The sequence below is a fragment of the Chanodichthys erythropterus genome, chromosome 10 (genome assembly GCF_024489055.1).
Source record: "Chanodichthys erythropterus isolate Z2021 chromosome 10, ASM2448905v1, whole genome shotgun sequence".
NCBI lineage: Eukaryota > Metazoa > Chordata > Actinopteri > Cypriniformes > Xenocyprididae > Chanodichthys > Chanodichthys erythropterus.
The window spans coordinates 54,030,581-54,056,059 of NC_090230.1; the positions used below are offsets into that span (position 1 = coordinate 54,030,581).

A 25,479-nucleotide genomic window follows, 5' to 3' on the forward strand; every position below is an offset into this window, starting at 1 on the left:
CACACCCGTAAGACCTTCGTTCATCTTCTAAACACAAATGAAGCTATTTTAGTTGAAATCCGATGGCTCCGTGAGACCTCCATAGGGAGCAATGACACTTCCTCCTTCAAGATCCATAAAGGTAATAAAAACATATTTAAATCGGTTCATTTTATCGAGTACAGTGGTTGAATATTAATATTATAAAGCGACGAGAACATTTTTGGTGTGCCAAAAAAACAAAATAACGACTTATTTAGTGATGGACGATTTCAAAACACTGCTTCAGGAAGCATCGGAGCACAGTGAATCTGTGTATCGAATCATGATTCAGATCGCGTGTCAAACTACCAACGGCTGAAATCACGGGACTTTGGCGCTCCGAACAGCTGATTCGATACACTGATTAATTTTATGCTCCGATGCTTCATGAACCAGTGTTTTGAAATCGTCCATCACTATACAAGTAGTTATTTTGTTTTTTTGGTGCACCAAAAATATTCTCGTTGTTTTACAATATAATATTGAACCACTGTAATCACATGAACTGATTTAAATATGTTTTTAGTACATTAATGGATCTTGAGAGAAGAAATTTCATTGCTCCCTATGAAGACCTCACTGAGCCATCGGATTTCAACTAAAATATCTTAATTTGTGTTCCGAAGATGAACGAAGGTCTTACAGGTGTGGAACGGCATGAGGGTAAGTAATAAATGACACAATTTTCATTTTTGGGTGAACTAACCCTTTAAATATGGTTGATTATGAAAGTAAGTTTTTACATGTTCAATATCAAATGAATATTGTTATAATAAATTGAATAATATCAATTTACAGTAGGAAATACAGCATTACTCTTCCTATATCTGCGTTATTCATATATTCTATACAGGAGATACAGATTTTCTTAATGCATAGATTACATTTATGACAAAGTACATATTCTAAAATGTAGGCTACTTTAGCAATATACTTGTACAACTGTTTGTGACATTGGCTATGTTTAGAATACCATTTTAACATTCTAGGCTACTCTTTTGTTTCTGCAGTATATAGTATGAAATTTTTCTGTAGCCTATGCACACAACCAGATGAGCTACTATAATGTGAAGTATGCAACATAGCACACAAACACAAATCTTTTTTTTTTACTCATTGCTTAATTTGACTGCCAAATGTTTCGATTTTCGATAACAAAGTGTGAAATTATATTTATTTTCTAAATGATAAACGCACTCTGTCAGGTAAACATGCAACATAATAATTTCTTTTGACAACAATGTAGCATACTACTCTGAATTCCGTGCATACGCTGATATTCGACTCTGTTCCGAACATTGCCGAAGAGTGCGGTAGCGCATGCGCAGTTTGAGCGGGGTTTGGTTTGTGTTTACAGCAGCAGCACTGTTGCTGGCTAATGTTCAGCGCTGTTATGTCAAGCCTCTCTGGAATAAAAAGCTTTTGTGGAAACAGGTAGGATGAGTGGCAGCGATACGCACCACCGTGCTTTTATCTATTCTACACGTCCGTTTCTTTATTCAGTAGTTTTGTCTTTTTAAGAGGAAAAAATTACACAATATATGCAGATTTGGATTTGAGGCTAGCATGCTACAGTGTGTTAGCTCGTTAAAGGCCGTAGTGCTCATCTCTGCTTCACTGCATGACACAAAACCTGCAAAGATCTGCTGTCTGCACAGCACACATACCCACCTTTGTGACAGATTCTGTTTTTTTTTAACGAAGAACAATAGAAAACCAAGGACATTGTTTGTGCATTAATGTGTAAGCCATATGTAAGATTTATTTATAGGATTTGTTCGCCTTCTCACTGTAGAAATGCCTCATTTGGGATAGATGCAAACACTGATGTATTACTAAGTTTTATTGCATTTGAGGATGTAAATGTTTTGAATCTATTTGTGTGTGTTTTGATGATCATGTGTTTGATTGCAGTAGCTAGTGGTGGGAAATTTTATTCAGGTTCATTTAAATCCATTCACCAAAAAGGTCTTTCACTGTTCAGTGACTCTTTCTGTAGTACGCCAATAGGTGGCGACAAGTGACTGTCTTTCTGTCTGTATTGAGCAAGCCATTGAATAATGCACTCAAGGGATTCCTTCATTCATGACCGAAAATTATAATCATTATTATCTTTTATTATGATAAGAAAGCATATGTAATTTTTTTTCGAACTGCCTGGCAGGACTAAGAGTGTTTGCTAATATCAATAAGTACTAGTTCAGTGCTGCTCCAAGCCTTGTTTAGACTTGCTTTGACCCGTGAAGGGAGAGTGTTTGTTTATTAAGTCCAGAAATTATACTCTTGAAGTTCTTTGTTTCATTTTCGTTCTTCTAAAAGAAGTTTGAAGTCGCTTTCATTTAGATTGGCAACTTCAGTGTCTGCTATAAAGCAGCTATCCAGTGTGTTCACTTGACGGACTGAACAGAAAAAATGAAGCGGAGAAAATTTCCACCCAGGGATTTCCTGGGTCAGGAAAGGTCTTTAGTGGTGGTGGATTAACACGATCATCCACACAAACAGTACAAATACCCTACCCATGTGAACTGTGAGCCCAGTACTGATACTGTTGGCTCGTGGTACAGTCAGGAAAGCTTCAAAAGGGAAGGACGAGCCAGTAGACTTCAGAGGAACATTTGAGAGCAGTGGCACCGGTGCCACCAAGTTCTGCAGATGGTGGCATCAGCACCTGATTTGGTAGCACCGGGGTGGCGTGGTGGGGGTATTGTCAATTTAATGGGATAGTTCACCCCAAAATGAAAATTCTGTCATCATTTGTTCACCCTCATGTCATTCCAAACCTGTATGACTTTAGTTCATATTCAGGACACATGTATTTTTTATGAAATCTGAGAGTTTTCTGTCCCTCCATTAGGTGTGTGACGAAACAGGTAGCTCACGAGACGAGACTCGAGATTGAGTTCACGAGACGAGACAAGATTTTTAAACATTATTTTTAAGAAATTCTCAACGGTGAAATACATGTCTAGATAAATATTCAGCAGGTGTATTTGAAATGTTTTAACTAATCATCTTGTAATGAATGACATTTCAGTTCTACTTTCTGAGTATGAATTATCATATGCAGTAAAAGACAACAATACTCAAGTAATGTAAAAGGTTTTGCCACGATCTCAACTGACTGACTTCTCTTCTGTATGATTTCAGTCTCTTCAGACCTTACTGTACATGATTTATGAGCTTCTACAACTTTAGACCTCCTAACTGAACTCCTTTCCACAAACTGATCATAGAAATAAAAACAGTATAAATAAAAATGGTAACACTTTACAGTAAGGGCTCATTTATTAACATTAATGTATTAACCAACATCAACTAACAATGAGCAATATCTTTGCTACAGTATTCATTAATCTTTATGTTAGTTAATAAAAATAGTCATTCATTGTTAGTTCATGATAGTTCACAGTGCATTAACTAATGTTAACAAATGAAACCTTATTGTTTGTGCTTAATAAGATTAAAAGAAAACTGTTATTAAGTGCAACCATAATCACACTCTCTCAATATTCAAAGTGCAAATAAGACCACATTTCTCTTTAATACAGAGCTAAGAGATGGTTACAACTACCCTGCCCAGCCTAAAATAGCTTTCATATTGAGAGATATTTGCATTCATCAGGGAGCCGCTTTCAAAATGCGGGGTATTGAAATCATGTTTGAATGCGCGCTCATGTTTACTTTCACGATCGCGCGTAACTCTGTAAATATGGAGCGGTGGCGACCGTTATTTAAATACAAAGCAAAAGCATAGTGAAGGAGTAATGTAAAGGTAGCGGTGGCATATTCCTTCCTAAACATCCTAACCACTCTGTCATGGCAACATCATGAGACTACTTTTCCCCCCGATGAGAAATCTTGTCACATTTTAGTCACACCCCTACCCTCCATTGACAGTCCAACTACCACTTTGTCGCTTCAAAAAGTTCATAAAGAGATCGAAAAACTAATCCATATGAATTGAGCGGTTTAGACCAAATTTTCAGTAGAGACTTGTTTGCTTTTATATGATAAACAGATTGAATTTAGGCTTTTATTCACATAAACATTGATCAACGAACATAAGCACAAGCTCAACCATACTTGCTTGATGTGCAAGAACAAACCTCACTGGTTCTTGCGGAAGCTCAAACGTGCTGCCTAAACATGAACCTGATTGGTTTTTGCACATCAAGCAAGCATACTTGAGCTACTGTTTACCACAGCTGATGTGTGTGTTGATGAATGTTTATATTAGAGCCAGACCGATATGGATTTTTGGGGGCCGATGCCGATATTAACTCGAAAAGAGCTGATTTATAAGCCGATATTTTGATTTTGAAAATAAACTGGATATTAGACCCATTTCCTATAAACTACACTTACACAACATTCAATAGCAAAATATCTGCCTGTTCTATGTATGTGGGCTGTATAAACCATTTTCCAGAAGGGATTATGTTAAAAAAAGCCTTAGATTACAGTCTCAATGACTAAACAATTGCACATCAAAAGTATATATTTTTTAATGATCAAAAAACAGTCTGGTTTTAAACATTTAACAGTTTTACTTCCAGTTGAAGCTGGTTTTAACAGTCTGTGTGTGTACTGTAAATAAATTATAATACTAAAGTTAAAGTAAAAGAGCTATATTTAGATTAAGTTAAACGCTAACGTTATAGTTTGACCTCTTATTAACGTTCGCGCTCTTCCACTGATAAACATGGTATTAGCTTTGTGGCTAATCTAATATAGTAATGCATTAGCGGCTGTAAGTGATGTTACAGAATATTTAGAAGTGATAATGATAGGACCGTTAGCTAGAACTACCACACTGTTTTTATATACAGTGTATTAACTAAATCTACAATCATTTCACATGACGAACGACAGACACCGTCAAAAGAGTACATCTCCGTGGCTCGGCTGATAGCTTTTTTCTGTAGTGGATTTCTGGCGCTGTTGTCAACTAGGGAGTTGCAGAGCTCCCTCTGGTGGGCAAACTATGCAACACGCATAACATGAGTGAAGCATGAGACTCTGTTTCTCATGTTTCATCGGCCATTATAAACGCCGATGCCGATTTAAATGCAATTAGCTCATATTGGCCGATAATATCGGCCGGGCCGATATATCGGTCGGGCTCTAGTTTATATGTGAATAAAAGCCTAATTTAAATCTCTTCATCATATAAAGTGACCATGTCACTTAAGAAAATTCGTACTGAACAATTAAATTCATATGAATTAGTTTTACGATCACTTCATGAACTTTTTGAAGTTTCAAAGTGTTAGTTGTGTAGCTGTCAATGGAGGGACAAAAATCTCTCAGATTTCATAAAAAAAAAAAAAAAAAAAAAAAATTGTTTTGAAGATTGGAGCGACATGAAGGTGAGTAAATGATGACAGAATTTTCATTTTTGGGTCAACTAACCCTTTAACAAAAACAGCTGCATTCAACAATGATCGACTCCAAGGCAACTTTTTCTGAAATTTCGTGAAATGTGACTGGGGCTGGTACAATGTGTCATATCGATTACGTAAAATAGTCAGTTTGCATGGAATGCATAGAATCGTTGTGCTGTTTCTGTTTCTCAGTGATGGCGGCTCCCAGGTATGTTGAAAATAAGCTGTTATTAAAAAAATATCGAGCCCGATGTAAATTGTGGAATTTTTTTTAAATGGAGACTGAATAAAATGGTGCTCTGCATGCTGTGTAAAGCTGAAATGGCAAACCACAGCAACACAACCTGTATGCAAGAGCATCTGAAAACAACGAGACAGCAGGTAATAGTCCAAATACTTACTCCAAATCAATGAGATGGCAGCGTAAGCATTTAGACTATTACAGTGAATTTTTACACAGCACTAGAAAATGGTTGTCAGTCCCATATTTTGTGCTTAATATGGCTGTGTTCATACAGCGTTCAGTTTTTTACGAGCTGCCTTGGTTTTGAGGCACATGGTTCAAACATACTCTTTGCAACCGGTTACAAAGCATTTAATGCTGTTGTTGGTTATTGAAAATATCTAATGGATGAACTCATGCCTCAATTGGACTAATTTATTTAATAATGCGCTGAAATTTGTGGTAAAATTTCTAGGTTTTATGGACACCGCCTTGTTTGATAATGCCACTGTGGTTAGTTAGAATGCGGTTGTGACTTCAGCTGTTTGTTCATACAGCTGAATGAACATATTCAAGCAGCTAATTTCCTGAATGAACAAAACATTTCAGGATTCACACTTGTAAGCAGTTGCTGCTGTAAATCCCAAATAGTTACTGTGAACGCAACGCAGTCATATTAACACCTTTCCTAACTAGCTCTACACTGTGTAAATCTGATCTTTTCTGATCATTAGGTAAAAGTTCATACATAGATTAGTTATGGTTATTATTTATTGGTAAATTAACCAAAAGGATTAATCAACTATTCAGAAAATAATCGCTAGATTATTTAATTAATCTGAAAAAGAGTTGACAGATTAATCGATTGAAAAAAAATATCATTAGTTCCAGCCCTAAATGTGACCTTTTAGCAGTCTGGAGCCCTTGTAATGATTCGTTGATTCAAAAGTTTCGCTCAAAAATACTGATTTATTCACAAAAGAAATACTAACACCACTAACTTATTGTAACACTACATTATTTCTAGAGGCGGACATACCCGTTTCTTACTGACAGCAGTGAGTTCAGCTCTCATAAATGCAGATTCATGTTGCTAACATTAATTCAGGTTGCATAACAGTAGACTTGTTGTCTTTGGAGGAACTGTCTGTCTGGTACGAAGAGCCACCACCTTAATTTAAACCCGGATTGATAACTTTTTTCCCTGACAGGTGAAGTAATGTATTTATTTAATGTGTTGTTGCCATTATTACTCAACATGTTTTCAGCCTTTCATTCTCAAGTGAGCAAACAACTTAGCCCAAAAGCAGTTTGCCATAGCCCAAAGGAGAAATGCTGCATACATTTTGCATATATATATATTGCAAAGTCTGCATATATTATTGATAATTGTTTATTATTATCATTTAAATATATTTTAATAATACTATTTAATAATAATGATTCTGTTTATATAATAATATAATTATGATTCATAATTATTATATTATTATTCTAATCATATTATGATTATTTTAATTTTGTGATGTAAACCACAAAATTTGAAGTTTCTTATGCTGACCAAAGCTGCATTTATTTGGTCATAAATAGAGTAAAAACAGTATTACAGTGAAATATTACTACAATTTAAGAGGTGTTTTCTATTTAAATATATTAAAATGTAACCTAATCATGTGATCAAAGCTGAATTTTCAGCATCATTACTCCGGTCTTCAGTGTCACATGATCCTTCAGAAATCATTCTAATATGATGATTTGATGCTCAAGAAACATTTTATATTATAAATATCAATGTTAAAATCAATTGTGCTGCTTCATATTTTAGTGGAAAAACATTTAAAAGTTTTGTAAAATGAAAAAAAAAAAAAAAAAGCAAGAAAAAAAGAAATTAATACTTTTATTCAACTAGGATACATTAAACTGATCAAAAAGTTCATAATAATACAAAATATTACATTATTAAATAAGTGCTGTTCTTTTGATTTTCTGTTAATCACCAAGTCCTGAAAAAAGTACCATGGTTCCCATAAAAAAAATATTAAGCAGCACAACTCTTTTTCGACATATATAATAATAATAATAATAATAATAATAATAATCAGAAATGTTTCTTGATCATCAAATCAGCATATTAGAATGATTTCTGAAGGATCATGTGACACTGAAGACTGGAGTAATGATGCTGAAAATTCAGCTTTGATCTCAGAAATAAATTACATTTTAAAATGTATTACAATAGAAAACAGTAGACTGTCACAATTGTATATTAGGCTGAAAATTGGACGAAAATTGGTTTCATTGGTTAAAAAACCTAATAGTAGACCATCAGCATTATAAATACATTATAATTCCCAGTGCACTTGTGTTCCTCAATCTAAGAAAAACGCATATTTGACACCATGTGGAACAGTATCGCAAATCACAAGGGATAGCGTGAGTTGATCGATGTGTAAGAGCGTAGGACTGGGGAAAAAAACCCAGTTTGTGACCATGTGTCTAACGGCACAATGACAGATGTTTCTCATCTCTTGGGTATGTGAGACAGCTGGCCCACGTGCAACCGCACCCTGACTCTATATCGGTGACAGACCACATGCTTCATTTGGACATTTGAACTATCCATTACAAACCCATCTTGATGGGTGTTTCTTTTTGTTTTGCTTATTCAGTAGCTGTGTTCAGTGCAGCTTGTTACACTCATTCTATTAGTCATTAATGACAGGCACAGCTGAAAGTTTATTGGCGTAGTAATGCAAACTTGAAAGTAACACTTACTGCTTATAACATATGGATCACTAGCTGTTTCCATGTATTATTGCACCCTCTTTCTCTTTCATTCTGCCTCTCCCTATTTTGTTTTGTCTTTTTTTTCCCTCTCCAATCTGTGTCAACAAAGCTTTATTAGCGTGACTGTAAAGGATTACAGTGTTGCTAAAGTGTTTGACCATACCTACAGGCTTAGCAGGTGTATCTCCTTTTTCACACACCTAATCTACAGTATCATCATCATCAGCTACTCTTACTGATCTTACCTGCTCATCTCTCCTGTATTTTTCTCTTCATATGGGAAGTGAACTGGTGTTTAGCATCCACTGGGCTTACAGCAAGGTCACTCTGCTTAATGATTCAGTGTGGCTCTACACTGTATATGTTTTTTGCCTTTTAATTCACTTCTTATTCTCAGTACAGTACATTAAAGGAGAGGACAGGAAATGATAGGGAGTAGGGAAAAAAAAATACCATTTGTGTGAAATCTGACACCAAGTGAAGAGCTACTGTCCTGGCAGTGTAGACAGCAGGCATGTGACGGTAAAAAATTTTCATGTTGCGATAATTGCTGAAGCTTTAATCATGGTATACTGTATTATCACAATATTGAAATAATTTGCAAAAAAAGTGGTGTCATAGGCTACTATAACAGGTTTAATAACTTTTTTCTTATAGCAAAAATAACTGGACATTTTTAAGCTGCAGTCCGTAACTTTTAACTTTTGATTAAAAATGATTCAAAAATCAATTTTTGAGCAAGTACTTAACCAGCCAGTGTTCAAAACTATCTCCTTAGCCTGATTCACAACAGTAAGCTTGTAAGAATGTTTTATAATAAATCGATACTGGTGGATTTCCGCGGGAAATTCGAGCATGCAGCAGTTCGTCTTTGCGTCATTACGTCACATCTGTAAACAGAAAGAAAGGAGTCCCTGCATAAAGGATGCTGCTGGTAGCGGATCGTTTAGAGCCTTTTCTCACAGCAGCTGCAATAATTAAACTTATCATTTTGATGGCGGAGTGTAATCCAGAAAGGTCCAAATGACAATCATCAGTGAAATTGTAGCGTAACCTACAGAAATTGGAATCTGCAGGTTACGCTAATACACACTAAATACACAGTCACGCAATGCTTATGTTGTTAACATTAACAATTTGAGAAGAAAGTATAACAACAATAATTTGCACAGTTTGATGAGACATCTAAGCATCTAACATCTAAGCTATCATTACATTTAATCACCATTGGCAGCACAATTTATTGTAGGCTAATGCTTTTTCCCTCAGTTGGTCAGAATAAAAGTGGCAGACATGTTACTTACTTGTTCAGACAACATTTTCCTGTGAAAATTCCTGCTTTGGTCATAGTTCAAGACTAAAATCTGTGATTCCGAAAGTACAGTATCCACACCGGTGTGGTGACTGACAGCAAACATTAGATTCATCCACGCTGAGGAGCTGTGCCGATGCACAACGCACAAAGATAATAATTCCACATATAACTGCAATTGCAGATTTCAAACAGAGATGGCGACTAAGAGGCGAATCTTATGGACAGCAGCTTTAAAGGAACACTCCACTTTTTTTGAAAATAGGCTCATTTTCCAACTCCCCCTAGAGTTAAACAGTTGAGTTTTACCGTTTTCGAATCCATTCAGCCGATCTCCGGTTCTGGCGGTACCACTTTTAGCATAGCTTAGCATAGTTCATTGAATCTGATTAGACCGTTAGCATCGCGCTTAAAAATGACCAAAGAGTTTTGATATTTTTCCTATTTAAAACTTGACTCTTCTGTAGTTACATCGTGTACTAAGACCGGCGGAAAATGAAAGGTTATGATTTTCTAGGAACTATACTCCTATTCAGGCGTAATAATCAAGGAACTTTGCTGCCGAATCATGGCTGCAGCAGGCGCATTTATATTACGCAGCATCTCTCACAAACGTCTCCATGGTTGCAAGGCACGTTCCCTGTGCAAGCAGGGGCTCACGGGCGCTGCGTAATATCATTGCACTGCTGCAGCCATGGAACGGCAGCAAAGTTCCTTGATTATTACGCCTGAATGAGAATATAGTTCCTAGCCATATCAGCCTAGAAAATCACAACTTTTTATTTTCCGTCGGTCTTAGTACACGATTTAACTACAGAAGAGTCAAGTTTTAAATAGGAAAAATATCAAAACTCTTTGGTGATTTTTAAGCGCGATGCTAAGGGTCTAATCTGATTCAATGAACTATGCTAAGCTATGCTAAAAGTGGTACCGCCAGAACCGGCTGAATGGATTCGAAAACGGTAAAACTCAACTGTTTAACTCTAGGGGAGTTGGAAAATTAGCCTATTTTCAAAAAAAGTGGAGTGTTCCTTTAAATAGCCTACAATAAAGCAATACACACACAAAATATGTAGGAAAGTAATCAAATATTTCAGTATCAAATATAACAGATTTAAGTGCAAAAGAATTTTAAAGAAGAATAGGTATAACTTTTTGACAATAAGTTCAATAAGATCTACAGAGCAATAAAGAATCAGAACATTTTCAAACAATATTTATAGGGCATGTTGTAGTCTAGATAAAAATGTAAAAAAATATATATTTTTGAAAATGAATACACAAAGTATTTAGATATTTGGTGCTGAGATGAACACCATTGTGAATACAAAAATCTGAATGGCTGTTTAAAACATTTAAATACTGTTCAGAAACAGAAAGTAGCACAGCTGCTTTGTTTACAGGGTTACTGGGGTAACGGCTGCATGTCTTTTGTTCCATCAGTGCCATCTACTGTCAGAGAGTGAATGTTGCCTTTTAATTCAATGTGTCTCCTTCACTTGTTCCGCCCTGCTCTTCTCATCAATGTTGGGCTTTTTTACGTCCGAGTGCGCGCATGCCTCTTTGACCTCTGAGTCACATGTGTCTCTCTCTGCCTCAGTTTTACCTGTCTCTCTGTCTGCCTCAAATCTGTCTCTCTCTCTCGCTCCCTCAGTCACACCTGTCTCTCTTTCTGCCTCAGTATGCCTGTCTCTCTCTTCCTCAGTCTCGCCTGTCTTTCTCACTGCCTCATTCTCTCCTGTCTCTCTCTTTCTGCTATAGTCTGGCCTGTCTCTCTCTGCCTTAAGGCTGGGCGATATATCGCATGCGATTGTCACTCGCATTTCGTCAGTAAAGCCGGTTCCCTGATTACCGCTAAATCGCCATCACCTGCTTTCAAATGGAGCGCCATTTAATAGACAGAGCCATAGATCACTGACAAGCTACGCAATATCACGTTCATTATCGCAGATGAATCGCCTTCGATAATCGGGGTACCGGCTTTACTGACGAAATGCTCGTGACAATCGCATGCGATATATCGCCCAGCCCTACTCTGCCTCAATTTCACCTGTCTCTCTCTGGCTCAGTATGCCTGTCTCTTTCTGCCTAGTCTTGCGTAGCCAGACCTTCAGACTGATGGCAGAAGGTCCGGACTCTATCGCAGCTTTCATTGGCCAAGAGGCCCAGACCGCCCAGAGGCCGTTTGACTGACTTGTAATTAGGGTTGCAAAGGGACGGAAAGTTTCCGTTAAATTTCCGGAAACTTTCCACAGGAACTTAACCTGGGGAATTTTGGAAATATTCCAATTTGGAAACTTAACAGGAATTTATGGAAATTTATGAGAATTTATGGGAATTAATTGGACATTTTGGGAAATTTATATAAATGTATAATATTTACATAAAAGTATCATATAAAAACAAATATAAACATTTTGTTTTGTCATAACATAAAATAACAGTTATTTATTTTTCGCATTCAATTCATTCTAATTTAGTAAATATGTAAAATAAATATATTTTTATTGCAACAATTGTTATGTGTTATTATTTTCAGTGTCACATGATCCTTCAGAAATCATTCTAATATGCTGATTTGATACTCAGTTATTATCATTGTTGGAAATAGTTGTGCAGCTGATAGGGCTGGGCGATATATCGTATGCGATTGTCACGCGCATTTCGTCAGTAAAGCCGGTTCCCTGATTACCGCTAAATCGCAATCACCTGCTTTCAATTGGAGTGCCATTTAATAGACAGAGCCGTAGATCACTGACAAGCCACGCAATATCGCCCAGCCCTAGCTGCTGAATATTTTTTGGAGCCTGTAATACTATTTTCAGGATTCACTTATTAATAAAAAGTTAAAAAGAATAGAATTTATTCAAAATAGAAATATTTTCTAACAATGTCACTTTACTATCACTTTTATTTAACAATTTCACACATCCTTGAATAAAAGTATTAATTTCTTTCAAAAAAAGAAAGAAAAAAAATTACTGACCCCCAAATTTTGAACGGTAGTGTATATTGTTACAAAAGATTTCTATTTTAAATAAATGCTGTTCTTTAAATTTTTATTCATCAAAGAATCCTAAAAAAAAATATCACAGGTTATAAAAGAATTAAGCAGCACAACTGTTTCCAACATTGATAACAGAGTATCAAATTAGCATGTTAGAATGATTTCTGAAGGATCATGTGACACTGAAGACTGGAGAAATAATGCTGAAAATTCAGCTTTGCATCACAGAAATAAATTATATTTTTATGTATATCAAAATAGAAAACCATTATTTTAAATTGTAGTTATGTTTGACAATATTACTGCTTTTTTCTGTATTTTTGATCAAATGTGCATGTTATGGACTGGGAGAATGCACAGTGCATGCAGGGGGTGTGACCTCAATAGCCTCAATAGTAAGTAGTGTGCTGTGTGAATGTCAGGGTAAAAATTCAACTAAAATTGCATTAAATATGGTTGTTTTAACCAAAATTATGCTAAAAGATGTTCTTTTCAACTACATTTAAGTACCCTTTCATAGGCTAACCTGTAATTTTGCAAATTTCCTGTTTATTCCCATTAATTCCTGTTAATTCCCATATATTCCCGTTAATTCCCATGGAAAGTTTCAAGCTTTGAAAATTCCCGGAATTTTGCAACCCTACTTGTAATGCAACCAATCAAAGTTCGTTTTGTTCAGCGTCATGTTTAGGGGCATGAAAATGTAAAACCGATGTCCGTACAATAACAGACTTGCGTATATCTATATAAATGATTCATCCAAGAACATTGTGCAAGTTTACTGCAACAATGGAGCCGCGAAAATCCAGCATTTAGTTGGTAAGCGCTCGTACGTCACAGTTGTAAACACAATGGCTTTCTTCCACGAACTGGTTTGGCGCCACAGCATTTGTTTTTAGACGGACCGTTAAAGAATACGACACACACATCTCCTGGACATCCTGTAGAATTCAACCAACCACATGACGACTTTGAAACTCCTGAAGTGTGAACTTTCCAGATAAGTGTGCCATATGCATCAGACATTCAGCCAGCAGTCCGTGGACGTGACGTCTGAGGCTGAGACTACTCTCTGCCTCACTCTGCAAAAGAATTTTAAAGAAGAATAGGTATAACTTTTTGACAATAAGATCTCATTAGTTAACATTAGTTAATGCATTAACTAACATTAACAATGGGCAATAGTTTTGTTTCAGAATTTATTATTCTTTGTTAACGTTAGTTAAAAAAAAAAGTACAACTGTAGTTCATGTTAGCTCAGGTCCATTAAATAATACAGTTAAAAATTTTGATTTTAATAATGTGTTATTAAATGTTGAAATTATCTAAGATTAATAAATGCTTTAGAAGTATTTTTCATGATAAAGTGTGATAGAGCAATAAAGAATCAGAACATTTTTCAAACAATATTTATAGGGGATGTTGTATGGGAATTAACAGGAATATATGGGAATTAACGGGAATACATGGGAATAAACAGGGAATTTACAAAATTACAGGTTAGCCAATGACAGGGTACTCTCTGCCTCACTCTGTCTGTCTCTTTCTCAGTTCCTCAGTCCTCCTGTCTCTGTCTTTCTGTTCCTCAATTTGCTTCTCTTTCTCTCTCCTCCTTGTCTTTTTCCTCATTGTTTTGGCCCAACAGAGTTTAAAACATCATGTTGTTTCACTCCTCATTTGGCTGTTGCGTCCTGAGGCAAAGAGAGAGAGAGAGAGAGAGAGAGAGAGAGAGAAAAGGGAAAGACCGACAAGCCATCCATTATAATGGCACGAGAACAGAGCATCAGTGTGAAGGAGCATCCTGTCTGTCTGTCTCTTCCACACGAATCCATGCAGATATCAGCGAACAAGGCTATGAAGTCAGTGGTCTTGACTGTTAGTCTGTGTAAGGAGCTACTCTTCTATCTTAACCAGTAGCCTAACCACACAGCTCTTTGTAGGAGCTCTTTGAGTCTTGTGTACTGCTGGTTTCTGGTCATTGCTCCCCAGGGTGTAGCACTGAGCCTGGTCTCCATTAGGACAGAGCACAATGTGCCCAGTCAGGAAAACCAAAGCTCATTCACAAAGGAACAACCTGCCATTCAGTGTCCTCTCTTACAGTATCCCTGCAGGCTGAACCCACTGACCTGTGAATCAACACGTCTCTCCTGCTACAGTTTGTGTAAAAGAGATGGTTCACCTAAAAATAAAAATACTCATATATTCACCCTCATCATTTACTCAACACAAAAGCCGTTTTTTAAAAGAAAGTCCAAGCTGCTCTTTTGCATTAAATGAAAGTGTATGATGACAACATCAGTAACATGCTTGAAACAGTGGTAAGGCTACATAAGGGCACTGGCCCAGTCAGATTGATGTCTCGTTCACCCAATCGGCCATCACTGTATAAGTCGTTATTTTTTTTTTTTTTTGGTACACAAAAAATATTCTTGTCGCTTTATAATATTAATATTGAACCAATGTACTCACATGAACTGACTTAAATATGTTTTTAGTACATTTATGGATCTTGACAGAGAAAATGTCATTGCTGAACTGCATGAGGGTGAGTAATAAATGACATTATTTTCATTTTTGGGTGAACTAACCCTTTAAGTGCAATAATAAGCTGTGGAAAACTCCATGCGGTTGGTGCTCGTGCTGACTGAGCCAGCATGCGATCGTGAATTCGTCTTATTGTCAAAAATGCCCGTCATGTGAAGTATTCACGTAAACATAGTCGGTTATGTTTTAAATTAACAGTTGGGTGAAAACTGGAAGTGTGTCAGTATTTTGGATCAGTGCATTTGGTCTTAAAGGGACCACAGCATAATAAACTGCTGTCTGTCTTATTAATGTTAAGCAACAAAAGACAGAGAAGAATCACTCCCTGCTTTTGAGTGAATCACTTGTATCTTTAATAAGAATCAGTTCATATTTGATTAATTCACTGGAGACTATGCACTATTTTAGTTACTGATTATTCAATTTCTGTAGTATTTCTTTCTACATGATAAATAAATCTACTGTAAGAATGCTGAAAAATGCACAGTTTATTTAATTTGTATCTTTGCTCTATTGTATTTGTCCTACTGTTTGTAATTTGTTTCTTTGTTCTTATTTTTAATAACAATAATAAAATAAAAATAGCTACATCAAGATATATAGGCTAGTAGTTTTTGCTGTGTTATGCAAATACTTAAATGGTGCTTTAAGTAATAAATGGAATGCAAAATTGCATTTGCCCAATTTAATTTTTATTTTTTGCTGATCAGAAAAATGATCCAATCCATGACTCAATATGAGTCTGAACCATGAGTGTTCTGTGATCTGTTGCACTACTAGTTGTCTTCTGTGATTTCAGCTGGTACTGAACAGGTTTTCAGTTTTGTTTCAGTTTGCATAAGTTGGTATTGACCAGTGATCAACAAGAGCCAATTATACAACAGTGAAAACAAACATCTGTCACATGCAAATGCATGTTGAGTCAGTTAAACTGTTTTGTAATGTTCTGCAGTTTGAACAAGTCAAAGTTGTTTCAGTTTAACTTTTCCAGACTGGGCAAGAATTACAAAATGCCATTGTTTGCCTGGCATTCTGGTGGTGAAATCCTCATTATATTTGAAGTGACTTTTTTATAACATTTCTTTGTCTTGGGTTAAGTAAAATGGGTGGATCTCTTTAGTTTCCTATAACTGTCAAAACAGGTGTGCCCAAGTTCCCTGGCTCCAAAGAACGGATGCCTTTTGTATTTTTCCACATCCATGACTAACAATGGATTGCATAATTAACAGTATCAGCCAATATTTATTTATTTATTTATTTACAGCATTAATGCAAAAGCTCACATAAAATAGGCCTAGTAGTCTAGGTTTTGCTCATTTTTGACATTTGTTAACATTTAAACATTAATAGATTGACATTAATGGTTTATAAACAAAAATGAATTAACCCTAAATAATAGTATATTTATAAATTAGTGTTAAACTAGGCTAATAAATATATACGGTTTATTTTTTGTTCATAATAAGAACATTTTGTTCAATCAAGGAGTGTTAAAGTGTTATTACATTTCTGTTAGACCTTACTTTAATTTGTAACTTTTTTAGATTGTATTTTTCTATGCTTGCAATTTGTGTATTTGTTCAATCAAGGACTGTTAAAATGTTACAATAAGGTTACAGTAAAAGTGTGTTCATTATTACGTTATTGTTATATAATTATAGTATGGCTATTAATAGATTAAGATTTATTAATCACACACTTACTGTGAAATTAAGCATATACCATTTGTCTTGTTTAGCACATTCATTTTGTCATCATTTGTTATATCCAGCAAGTAAACCATAAGATTGAAGGGTGATTCTCACAAAACTGTATTTTCTACAAGCTTTTTTTCAAGGTAAATGTAGGTGTCTTTCCAAAAAAGGACAGTTGGAAACTTCAAGAGGACACAAAATAACCAAATGATATAAGGATTCCATAATTCATAAATTTATGCTTTAAAACACACGCTGGAATGAATAATTTACTGAAAATGCAACAGGAGTCTCCATTCTCCCTGCACTCTCTGATGTAATGATGTAATATTGGTTTTTGTTACATTAGCACTGTTTTGGAATGATTTTTTTTTAAAAAAATGAATTCAATACTGGAACATTAGACTGAACATTTTCCTGGAGTTCAGTGGATTAAAATGATCTGATTGCGAAATCGGGTTAAATAGTAGAACAGAAATTTCCACCTACCAGGGTTACAGATTCTTGCACCATTGTAGATGCTTATTCAGTGTGATTAAATTCCCAACTCCCAAGATCAACTGTGTGACGTTACGTTAATGATGTAATTTCACGTTCTCCAGTAACTTGTTTGCATTAAATAATTTTAATGCCTTAAGGATTTTAAATTAAACTCATTTGTGTTAACACGTTAATGTCGACAGCCCTAAATTATTGTTAATAATTAGCTCTGAATATACTGTTAAAAAGTTTGGGGTCAGTCAGATTTTGTTTTTGAAAGAAATCAATATTTTTATTCAGCAAGGATGAATTAAATTGATCAAATGAGACATTAAATATTTTAATGATGTTACCAAAGATTTCTATTTCAAATTTCTATTTCAAATTTCAATAGTTGTACTTTTGAACATAAAAGACTTCTCAAATACATTAAAAAATCTCACTTACCCCAAACTTTTGAATGGTAGTGTAACCATTAAATTGTGACTTTACTTTATGGAACAATAGGAGCATTGTTTTAGTTGTTTGCATTGGTCTGCTGAAATATTGCTGACTGTAAATTCTCTGAGACGGCCTCTTTGAATGTCTTCATGAGAACTGGCTGTTATCTGTAGATCTTGATACACTTGTCACAGGCCTGTAACTCACTGTTGTGACTTGAATTTATTGTATCGACATCCCCTTTGTGCAGGACTTCTGGGATTGTAACACATTGGAGCACATTGTACGTGTGTCTGTGTAAATCACTCAGAGGTTCTGCTCATTCTTCAACACTTCCTCCAGGGTCCTGCAGAAGAATCTGTATAGAGTGATATAGCGCTGCTGCTTTTGTTAGTGCTTTCAAGTCTGGACCTGTACAGTCCCATTATTTCCCTCCCATATCCAAATATAGTTCAGCATTGACCCTCTGCCAAACCCTCTCAGCTTGTCCAGATACACACAGGTACAGCTCTCATAAACACAACTGTTGTTCTTTCATCAGCCTTCTCTTCTGTTGCAGTTGAACTGTAAAGTTTGCTGCTATTTCTTTGGAAATAAAAAGAATTTGCATAACGATAATGTCACTCTGAGATCTTGCGTTTGTTTTTAACTAAAGTTTTGTACCCGGTCACATGCATGGTAAGGTAAACAGCACTTGGCGTCAGTCGGCGTCACAGTTTACAATCCACAGCTGCATCAACTTTGTTTGTCATTTGACTGTTGCCGTGGAGATAACGTTGATTTTTTGCATTTCATGTACAATTGGCTGCTGTAGAACAGAGCCACCCCAATTTCCATCCTAACATTCCATCTGAACATTGTCTAAATAAACTTTTAGCAGATATACACATTTAAAATTCTGGTAACACTTCAGTATAGGGAACACATATTCACTATTTACTACAACTTTTTCCTCATAAAACTCTTAATTTATCGCTTATTAATAATTAGTAAGCTAGATGTTAAGTTTAGGCATTGGGATTAAGAATGTAGAATGTGGTCATGCAGAATAAGGCATTAATATGTGCTTAATAAATACTAATAAACAGCCAATATTCTAGTAAAATGCATGCTAATGAGCAACTAATTAAAAGACACTAAAATACCAAAATTCTTTATTTTTTAGGAAAACATATCAAAATATTAATGGCTCATGTTAATGAGATAATGCCACTAATATCACCTACGTCTGACTAACAATAGTGTATCAAATCTTATTTCATAGCTGTGACACAACTAAAGCCGATTGACTACAGGGGCTTTCACACTGGGTAGTTATAGAAACTCAGTTATAGCAACTAGCCATCAGAACCGTCTCTCGAGAACTAAATGTTCCCCAATGACTATTTTCCTGGTTGCATTCACTGTAAGGTAGGAACTATGAAGTGACTTAAGCTGGCAGACAGCAACGTCATTTAAAAGCGCCATTCCATTATTGATATTTTTACACTCTAAAAAATGCTGGGTTAAAAACAACCCAAGTTGGGTTGAAAATGGACAAACCCAGCGGTTGGGTTAAATGTTTGCCCAACCTGCTGGGTAGTTTTATTTAAACCAACTATTATTTAAAAATTGCTATATGGCTAGCTTAAAATGAACCCAAAATAGTTGGGAAATTTAAAACCATATGCAATTAGAGACAACAATAATAGACAAAAGGTGAATGTTTATTAATAAGCTTTAATATTTTATGAATATAAATGTAATAGTTTAATAGTTTATTAATATAAATGTATTAATAAGCAATTTAATAAATGTTTATTGTTTAATAATTATTCATTGAACATTAATAAATCATTTCCAACATACTTTGGGTTCATTTTAATTAAGCAATACAGTAATTTTTAAACAATAGTTGGTTTAAATAAAACTACCCAGCAGGTTGGGCAAACATTTAACCCTACCACTGGGTTAAAACAACCCAATTGCTGGGTTTGTCTATTTTCAACCCAACTTGGGTTGTTTTTAACCCAGCATTTTTTAGAGTGTACTCATCATATTTTGAGCATCACGAACAGTGAGCATGCTCTGCACAGTATTGGCTCTGCTGGCACATCTGAGTTCTCTTTTTTGCATCCGTCTCTGTCCTGTGTTAACGTCCAGTTTACTGACTTCAGAATATTTCCATACTAATTACATTTTGGGAAATTATTGTAGTGCAGTTTTTTGTTTTTTTTTTTCAGAATAGAGTCCAGAATAGAGATCAGCTAAAATAAAAATTTTGCACCGGAGGAACGTTTTCATAGTTCCTTTAACTAGATATGATGGTTCAGATTTATAGTCAGTCGAAAAATGAAGTAAGCGCACAGTAGTTAAATTTTTTAAATGTGTTAATGTATTCAAGCCATGCATTAGGTAGGCTAGACATTTATTTCGAAACATGATTAACCAAGGTTATAAAAACCCTCCAAACCCTCAAGTGATTTTACTGAACATAAGAACTACTCGTGAAAACCAGTAATAAGTAATAAGATCCTAGTTGATGAGTGATCTTCCAGTGCATTGTAAATCAAGAGCTATTGTCAATCTGATCGATTGATCCAATCCAAGCGCGCTCCAGCTGTAAAACTGTGTCCGATTGGTCTCTACACATTGTCTCTACCCACTGTAACCACCCACCATACATTTATTGTAATAATAATGGGGGAAATAATTGTCATGAAAATAATGCAAAAAACAAACACTTTGGATAATACACATCACAAGTTTGATTTAACACTCATGTATAACCCTGTAGTTTCTAGTAAAGTTAACAAAGTGATTTTATTTTCTTGCCGGTTGGTTTGGCAAATGTTCGCTTTAGACTCTTGATGTGTCCCCAAGTTATGAATACCTATTTCCATTTACCAAACTTTATCTGCCATTTCTTTATCATTTTACAAAATGTTCTCCTCACACACATCTCTGTCTCTTTAGCCAGCATTTTTGTCAAGGTTTTGCAATTTATTTTGCTCTTCAGACACCATGTGTCCATAAATAGCTTTGCATGTGAATGCTACCATTTGTAGAACAGTTTGAGATGATTGAAACTGTGAAGCGTGAAGAGCCACAAACTTTATTTGAAGTTGACAAAGGATGCCTTCAAATTAAGCATGGTCAAGCTCCTCTCATGTTTTTTTTTCCTTTCCTCATTGTTTTTTCATCTCTTTGTTTTCCAGGTAATTTTGCTCATTAAACCACCATTCATGAGCGCGTCTGGCTTGATTTAACAGTCATGGATGACAAGGCCTCGGTGGGGAAAATTAGCGTGTCCTCCGACTCTGTGTCCACCCTCAACAGTGAGGACTTTGTCCTGGTGTCCCGTCTGGGGGATGAGACCCCTTCCACTAATAATGGTAGCGATGATGAAAAGACAGGACTGAAGGTAAGAGTAGACAGAAAATGGACAGGGAGATCTTCTGCTTTGGGAACTATTGATGTATGATTCTTCAGTTAAGGGCACTTTTGATTAATTACAATTTTGAAAACTTCTTCGAAATAAGTTTAATATTCATTTATCACATGTCTTGGAATAAAGCCTTTAAAATGAAGACGCCAAAAGAAAAGTTTGATAAGAAATCTCAGTGTAAAAATAATGATGCTGTCATCTTTCTGAAGTCATTTTGACCCCCTGTAATTTGGCTCCAAATCTCAGGACAAATTGTCATTTTGACCGCCCTCTACAAAATAGTCGATTACTCGGTAAATATACATTCATGACATGTAATAATTTGTCTTTCTTCTTCATTTATGCATTTCTTTCACCATCAATTTTTAGCTGGAGACCTCTGGTTGAGTTGACATGGAATGACCCTTTTGGGGATTGTTCACGAAAATAGTAAATTAATTGATAGTTTCGTTTTTGGTAACAATTTTATTTGGAAAATTGTAAGATAGGATTTCAAAACACTTCATCAAACTAAAATCTTGATGGGGGCGATCATTAAAAAGAGAAATTATAGGAAATTTTACACTTTGACACAAAATGAGAAAATAGTAATTTAAACTGACAATAAAAAATTAAAACTATTATAATATATCCTTTGAACATATACAAATTTTTTTAAATCCTCTGAGGGGACATAAAAGTTCCCCTGATTGAAGAATCACCTCAATAAGGTAATAAGTACAGTTTGCACCACCTGGCTAGGTTGTTCAGAGGTGCTAATGAGATTTTAAATGTTCACATCCATTCTGACAGTCACTGTCAAGAGGACAGGCAGACTGCATACTTTATATTGTCACCCTCATTCCATGTTTTGTTTCTTTTTTTTATCCTGTGCCCTGACTTGTCCATTCCTCACATTACACCACACCACATGAATGTTACCGAGATTTATGTCCAGTTCGTATCACTTTTGATTTTTTCCAAACTCCTAATCCTTTGATTTGATGTGACGGCACTACAGTGTGTTCTTTAGCCACATCCCACTTTCTGCTCATGTGCTTTCAGCCATATGTACAAATGTTCAGTTCTATAATGCCATAGTATCATGGTGGCCCACGATAGGATGATGCATCAATACCGGTCTCATTCATTCATGGACCAGAATTCATGGAGATTCAACTACACCACACCAGTCTTTCCTCTTTTCAGATCTTGCGGTCAAAATGCTTGTATGTTTATTGTATCATGACTCTTTTGCTTTCAGCTTTAATGAATATGTTCATTTCAAGACTTCTCATTCATATTTTCATTTGATCATGGCTATGGACCAGCCAACTTTCAAATGCTTTTTTCCTATGATTCTTGTTTTCATTTGTCAGATTCGGTATTAAAGGAATAGTTCACCCAAAATTATCACATTTACTCACTGTCATGTTCCAAACCTGTTTACTTTATTTTAGTTTTTGCCAAGAAATAATAATAATAATAATAATAATAATAATAATAATAAAAAAAAAACTACCAAGAATTTACCAAGAAATATAGTCACTTAAAATGCATGGAAAAGAGCAGCGTGAACATTCCTCTTTTTTTTCTTTTTTTTTTTTCTTTGTGTGTGTATGTGTGTTCCTTGGTAGAAAGAAAAGTCATATTTGTTTGGAATAACATGAGGGTGAGTAAATAATAGCTGGTTAATAATTTGGCCAAAACACTTGCTATTGCCACAAGAGGGCATCATCACATTTTATGTAGCAAAGTTCCTATTCTACTGTGGCAGGTAAAAGTGAAGATGCTTTTGCTGGTTGTCATATTCTTTTTATAGTCTGTCGGTCATGATGTAGAGAACGTTCTATCTCAGTTAACCCATTCATCACCATTCTCTCACCTCTGTAGGCGTCTCGCATCTCTTAAACACTTTGTTTGTTACACAGGTGATTTCTGAGGAAGGGGTCAGCTTTAAGGTCAGTTTATATCTTTTCCTCTCTCACTTCCTCTGTGGTGATACTGTGTCTTTGTGCTTTGTTTCTGATTGGCTGATCAGTTTGATTGGCAGCTTCACTGGCCTGTACAGCAGCTGTGTGGGGGATATAAGCGGGCCTATGACGTTGTGATTGTGCAGTGCTCAGTTGAAAGTTTATAGGCTTATGTTTTGTGTCTGGTGCTTTCACTGTTTACTTCATTCCAGGCCTCTTAGTCCAGTCACCATTTAGTCCCAACAGTGTACAGTCCATGCTAGATACCTCTGGCTTGTATGCTAAATCTCTTTTGCATTTAGCAGAACATTTTTCATGGAGGTCACCTGCTTAAACTTCTGTTCTCACTGAATTTCCTGGCATTGACACATGCAATTCTTACATGTTCAGGGATCTTTCTTTTTTTTGTCGCTGTCGTCTTGGCTGTAATGAACACAAATCAATGTAATGTAATGAACCTGTGTTTCTTCAGCTAATCACAATAACAATAATTATAACAAGTTACGATCTGCTGAATTACAAACTTCCTGAAGTGAAACCAAATAAAAACAAAAATGCACTGATCATTCTGATTTTAAATCCAATGTCAAATATGAGCAAATTTTTTTGTTATATACATTATATATATATATATATATATATATAATATATATATATATATATATATATATATATATATATATATATATATATATATATATATATATATATATATAATATATATATATATATGTGTGTGTATATGTATATGTATAGGGCTGTCAATCAATTACACATTTTGATTGAATATGGCAACATATGGCAATTAATTAATTGCAGTTAACCATGTATCAATGTTTGCTTTAGAAAAGCCCCTAAAGGACCCAATATATATCAAGCAAAATTGAGGAACAGATGTGACGTGACGTCATTTCAAACAAAATCAGGCCAAAACAAAGTTGTTGTTGTTGTTTTTTTTTGTTTGTTTGTTTGTTTTTGTTCCTGGAGTCAGAAACAGCTTGCCAAAACTTTCTGGAAAAGTTTGCTCCGAGTGGTAAATACCTTTGAACTACCATTGGTCCGTGATGTGTAGGAGGGTGTGGTTCTGAGTCTCCGCCTTTATTGATGTGGAAATCTTCTCCAGTTCATTTCTTCTGTTCAGTCCGTCGAGGTCAGATGCGACTAAAAACATGAGCACACTGCTTTATGGAAGAAATCGCACTTCTAATTAAAAGTGACACAGACACTGCATTTTCATGTTTAATGCTTTAAAGCAGTCTATTGTATAAAGTGCTATATAAATAAGCGTGACGTGACTTTAATGGAGGGCTGAACTGAAGAGCGAGTGAAAACATGTCCACATGTGATGAGATGCTTTTTTAACTGCTGTTTTCTCACCGCTGTCATTTTTGTTGTGTTTTTGCTATTGAAATGAAAGCTCGCAGCACATATTTACATATTCATCTAAACGTGGGTGGCATAAGGATGTTTGCTAACAGTATATCGCTGCTCTGGTATTTCAAACTTCTTTTTATCCCTAAGTGAAGAACGAAAAAGAACTTTACTGTGAGTATATGTCTTAAGTAATTCACCTTTAAAAATGCATCTTAGAAACATCTCAGGTCAGATCAGATGTAGGGCTGCTCGATTATGGCAAAAATCATTATAAAGGTTATTTTGGTCAATATTGAAATCACGATTATTTAATATGATTACTGGTGGGTGATGTGATCAAAGTCTTGTTTCATGATATGATTAATTTTAAATGTCGCAATTAAATGAAAAATGAAAAAAAAAATAAAAATATGACAATTATTGATACTTCAGCAAAAACTAATACTAGGTTAATAAATGTAAGTAAAAAGTCCTCAAATCAGTAACAAAAGACTAGTAAACAGCAATACAATAAGAACAAGCAAAACTGGCAGTGGTATTCAGATAGCTTAAAGCAGAACTAAGTAACTTTTTTACCTTCATAAATAGTTTTCTAAGTCCTTAAGATGGTTAATTGACTTGTAGTGGTGTGTTTGAGGCGTGCACTAACCCCCTCTGGCACGTCTACGCCAGAAAACAGCACTTGCAAGTTGAGCTGCGCCAACCCGACACAATCTCGCCTCATGTTCACGTTCACGCGAGAGTGACAAAATGCTTTACGGTAATTCAAAAACAATGTATATATTATGACTTTATAAGAAAATTTTGAAAATTACCCACCTCCATCGAGATTT

At 35.4% G+C, this 25,479-nt stretch overlaps 1 protein-coding gene across 3 annotated transcripts in view; it reads left to right on the forward strand.

Annotated features, from left to right (window-relative positions):
- The first annotated feature begins 1,355 nt into the window (after positions 1-1,355).
- Positions 1,356-25,479, forward strand: part of LOC137028877 (rab GTPase-activating protein 1) — a 108,734-nt gene continuing 84,610 nt past the window's right edge. The window contains exons 1-3 of one of the 3 annotated variants that reach the window (XM_067398208.1): positions 1,356-1,455; positions 21,091-21,296; positions 23,231-23,260. In XM_067398208.1, the coding sequence (XP_067254309.1) occupies positions 21,147-21,296; positions 23,231-23,260 (180 nt within the window). In that variant the 5' untranslated portion in view covers positions 1,356-1,455; positions 21,091-21,146. Of the gene's footprint in view, positions 1,456-21,090; positions 21,297-23,230; positions 23,261-24,299; positions 24,423-25,479 lie in introns of those variants that run through there. The other 2 variants (XM_067398209.1, XM_067398210.1) reach the window with 2 other exon arrangements.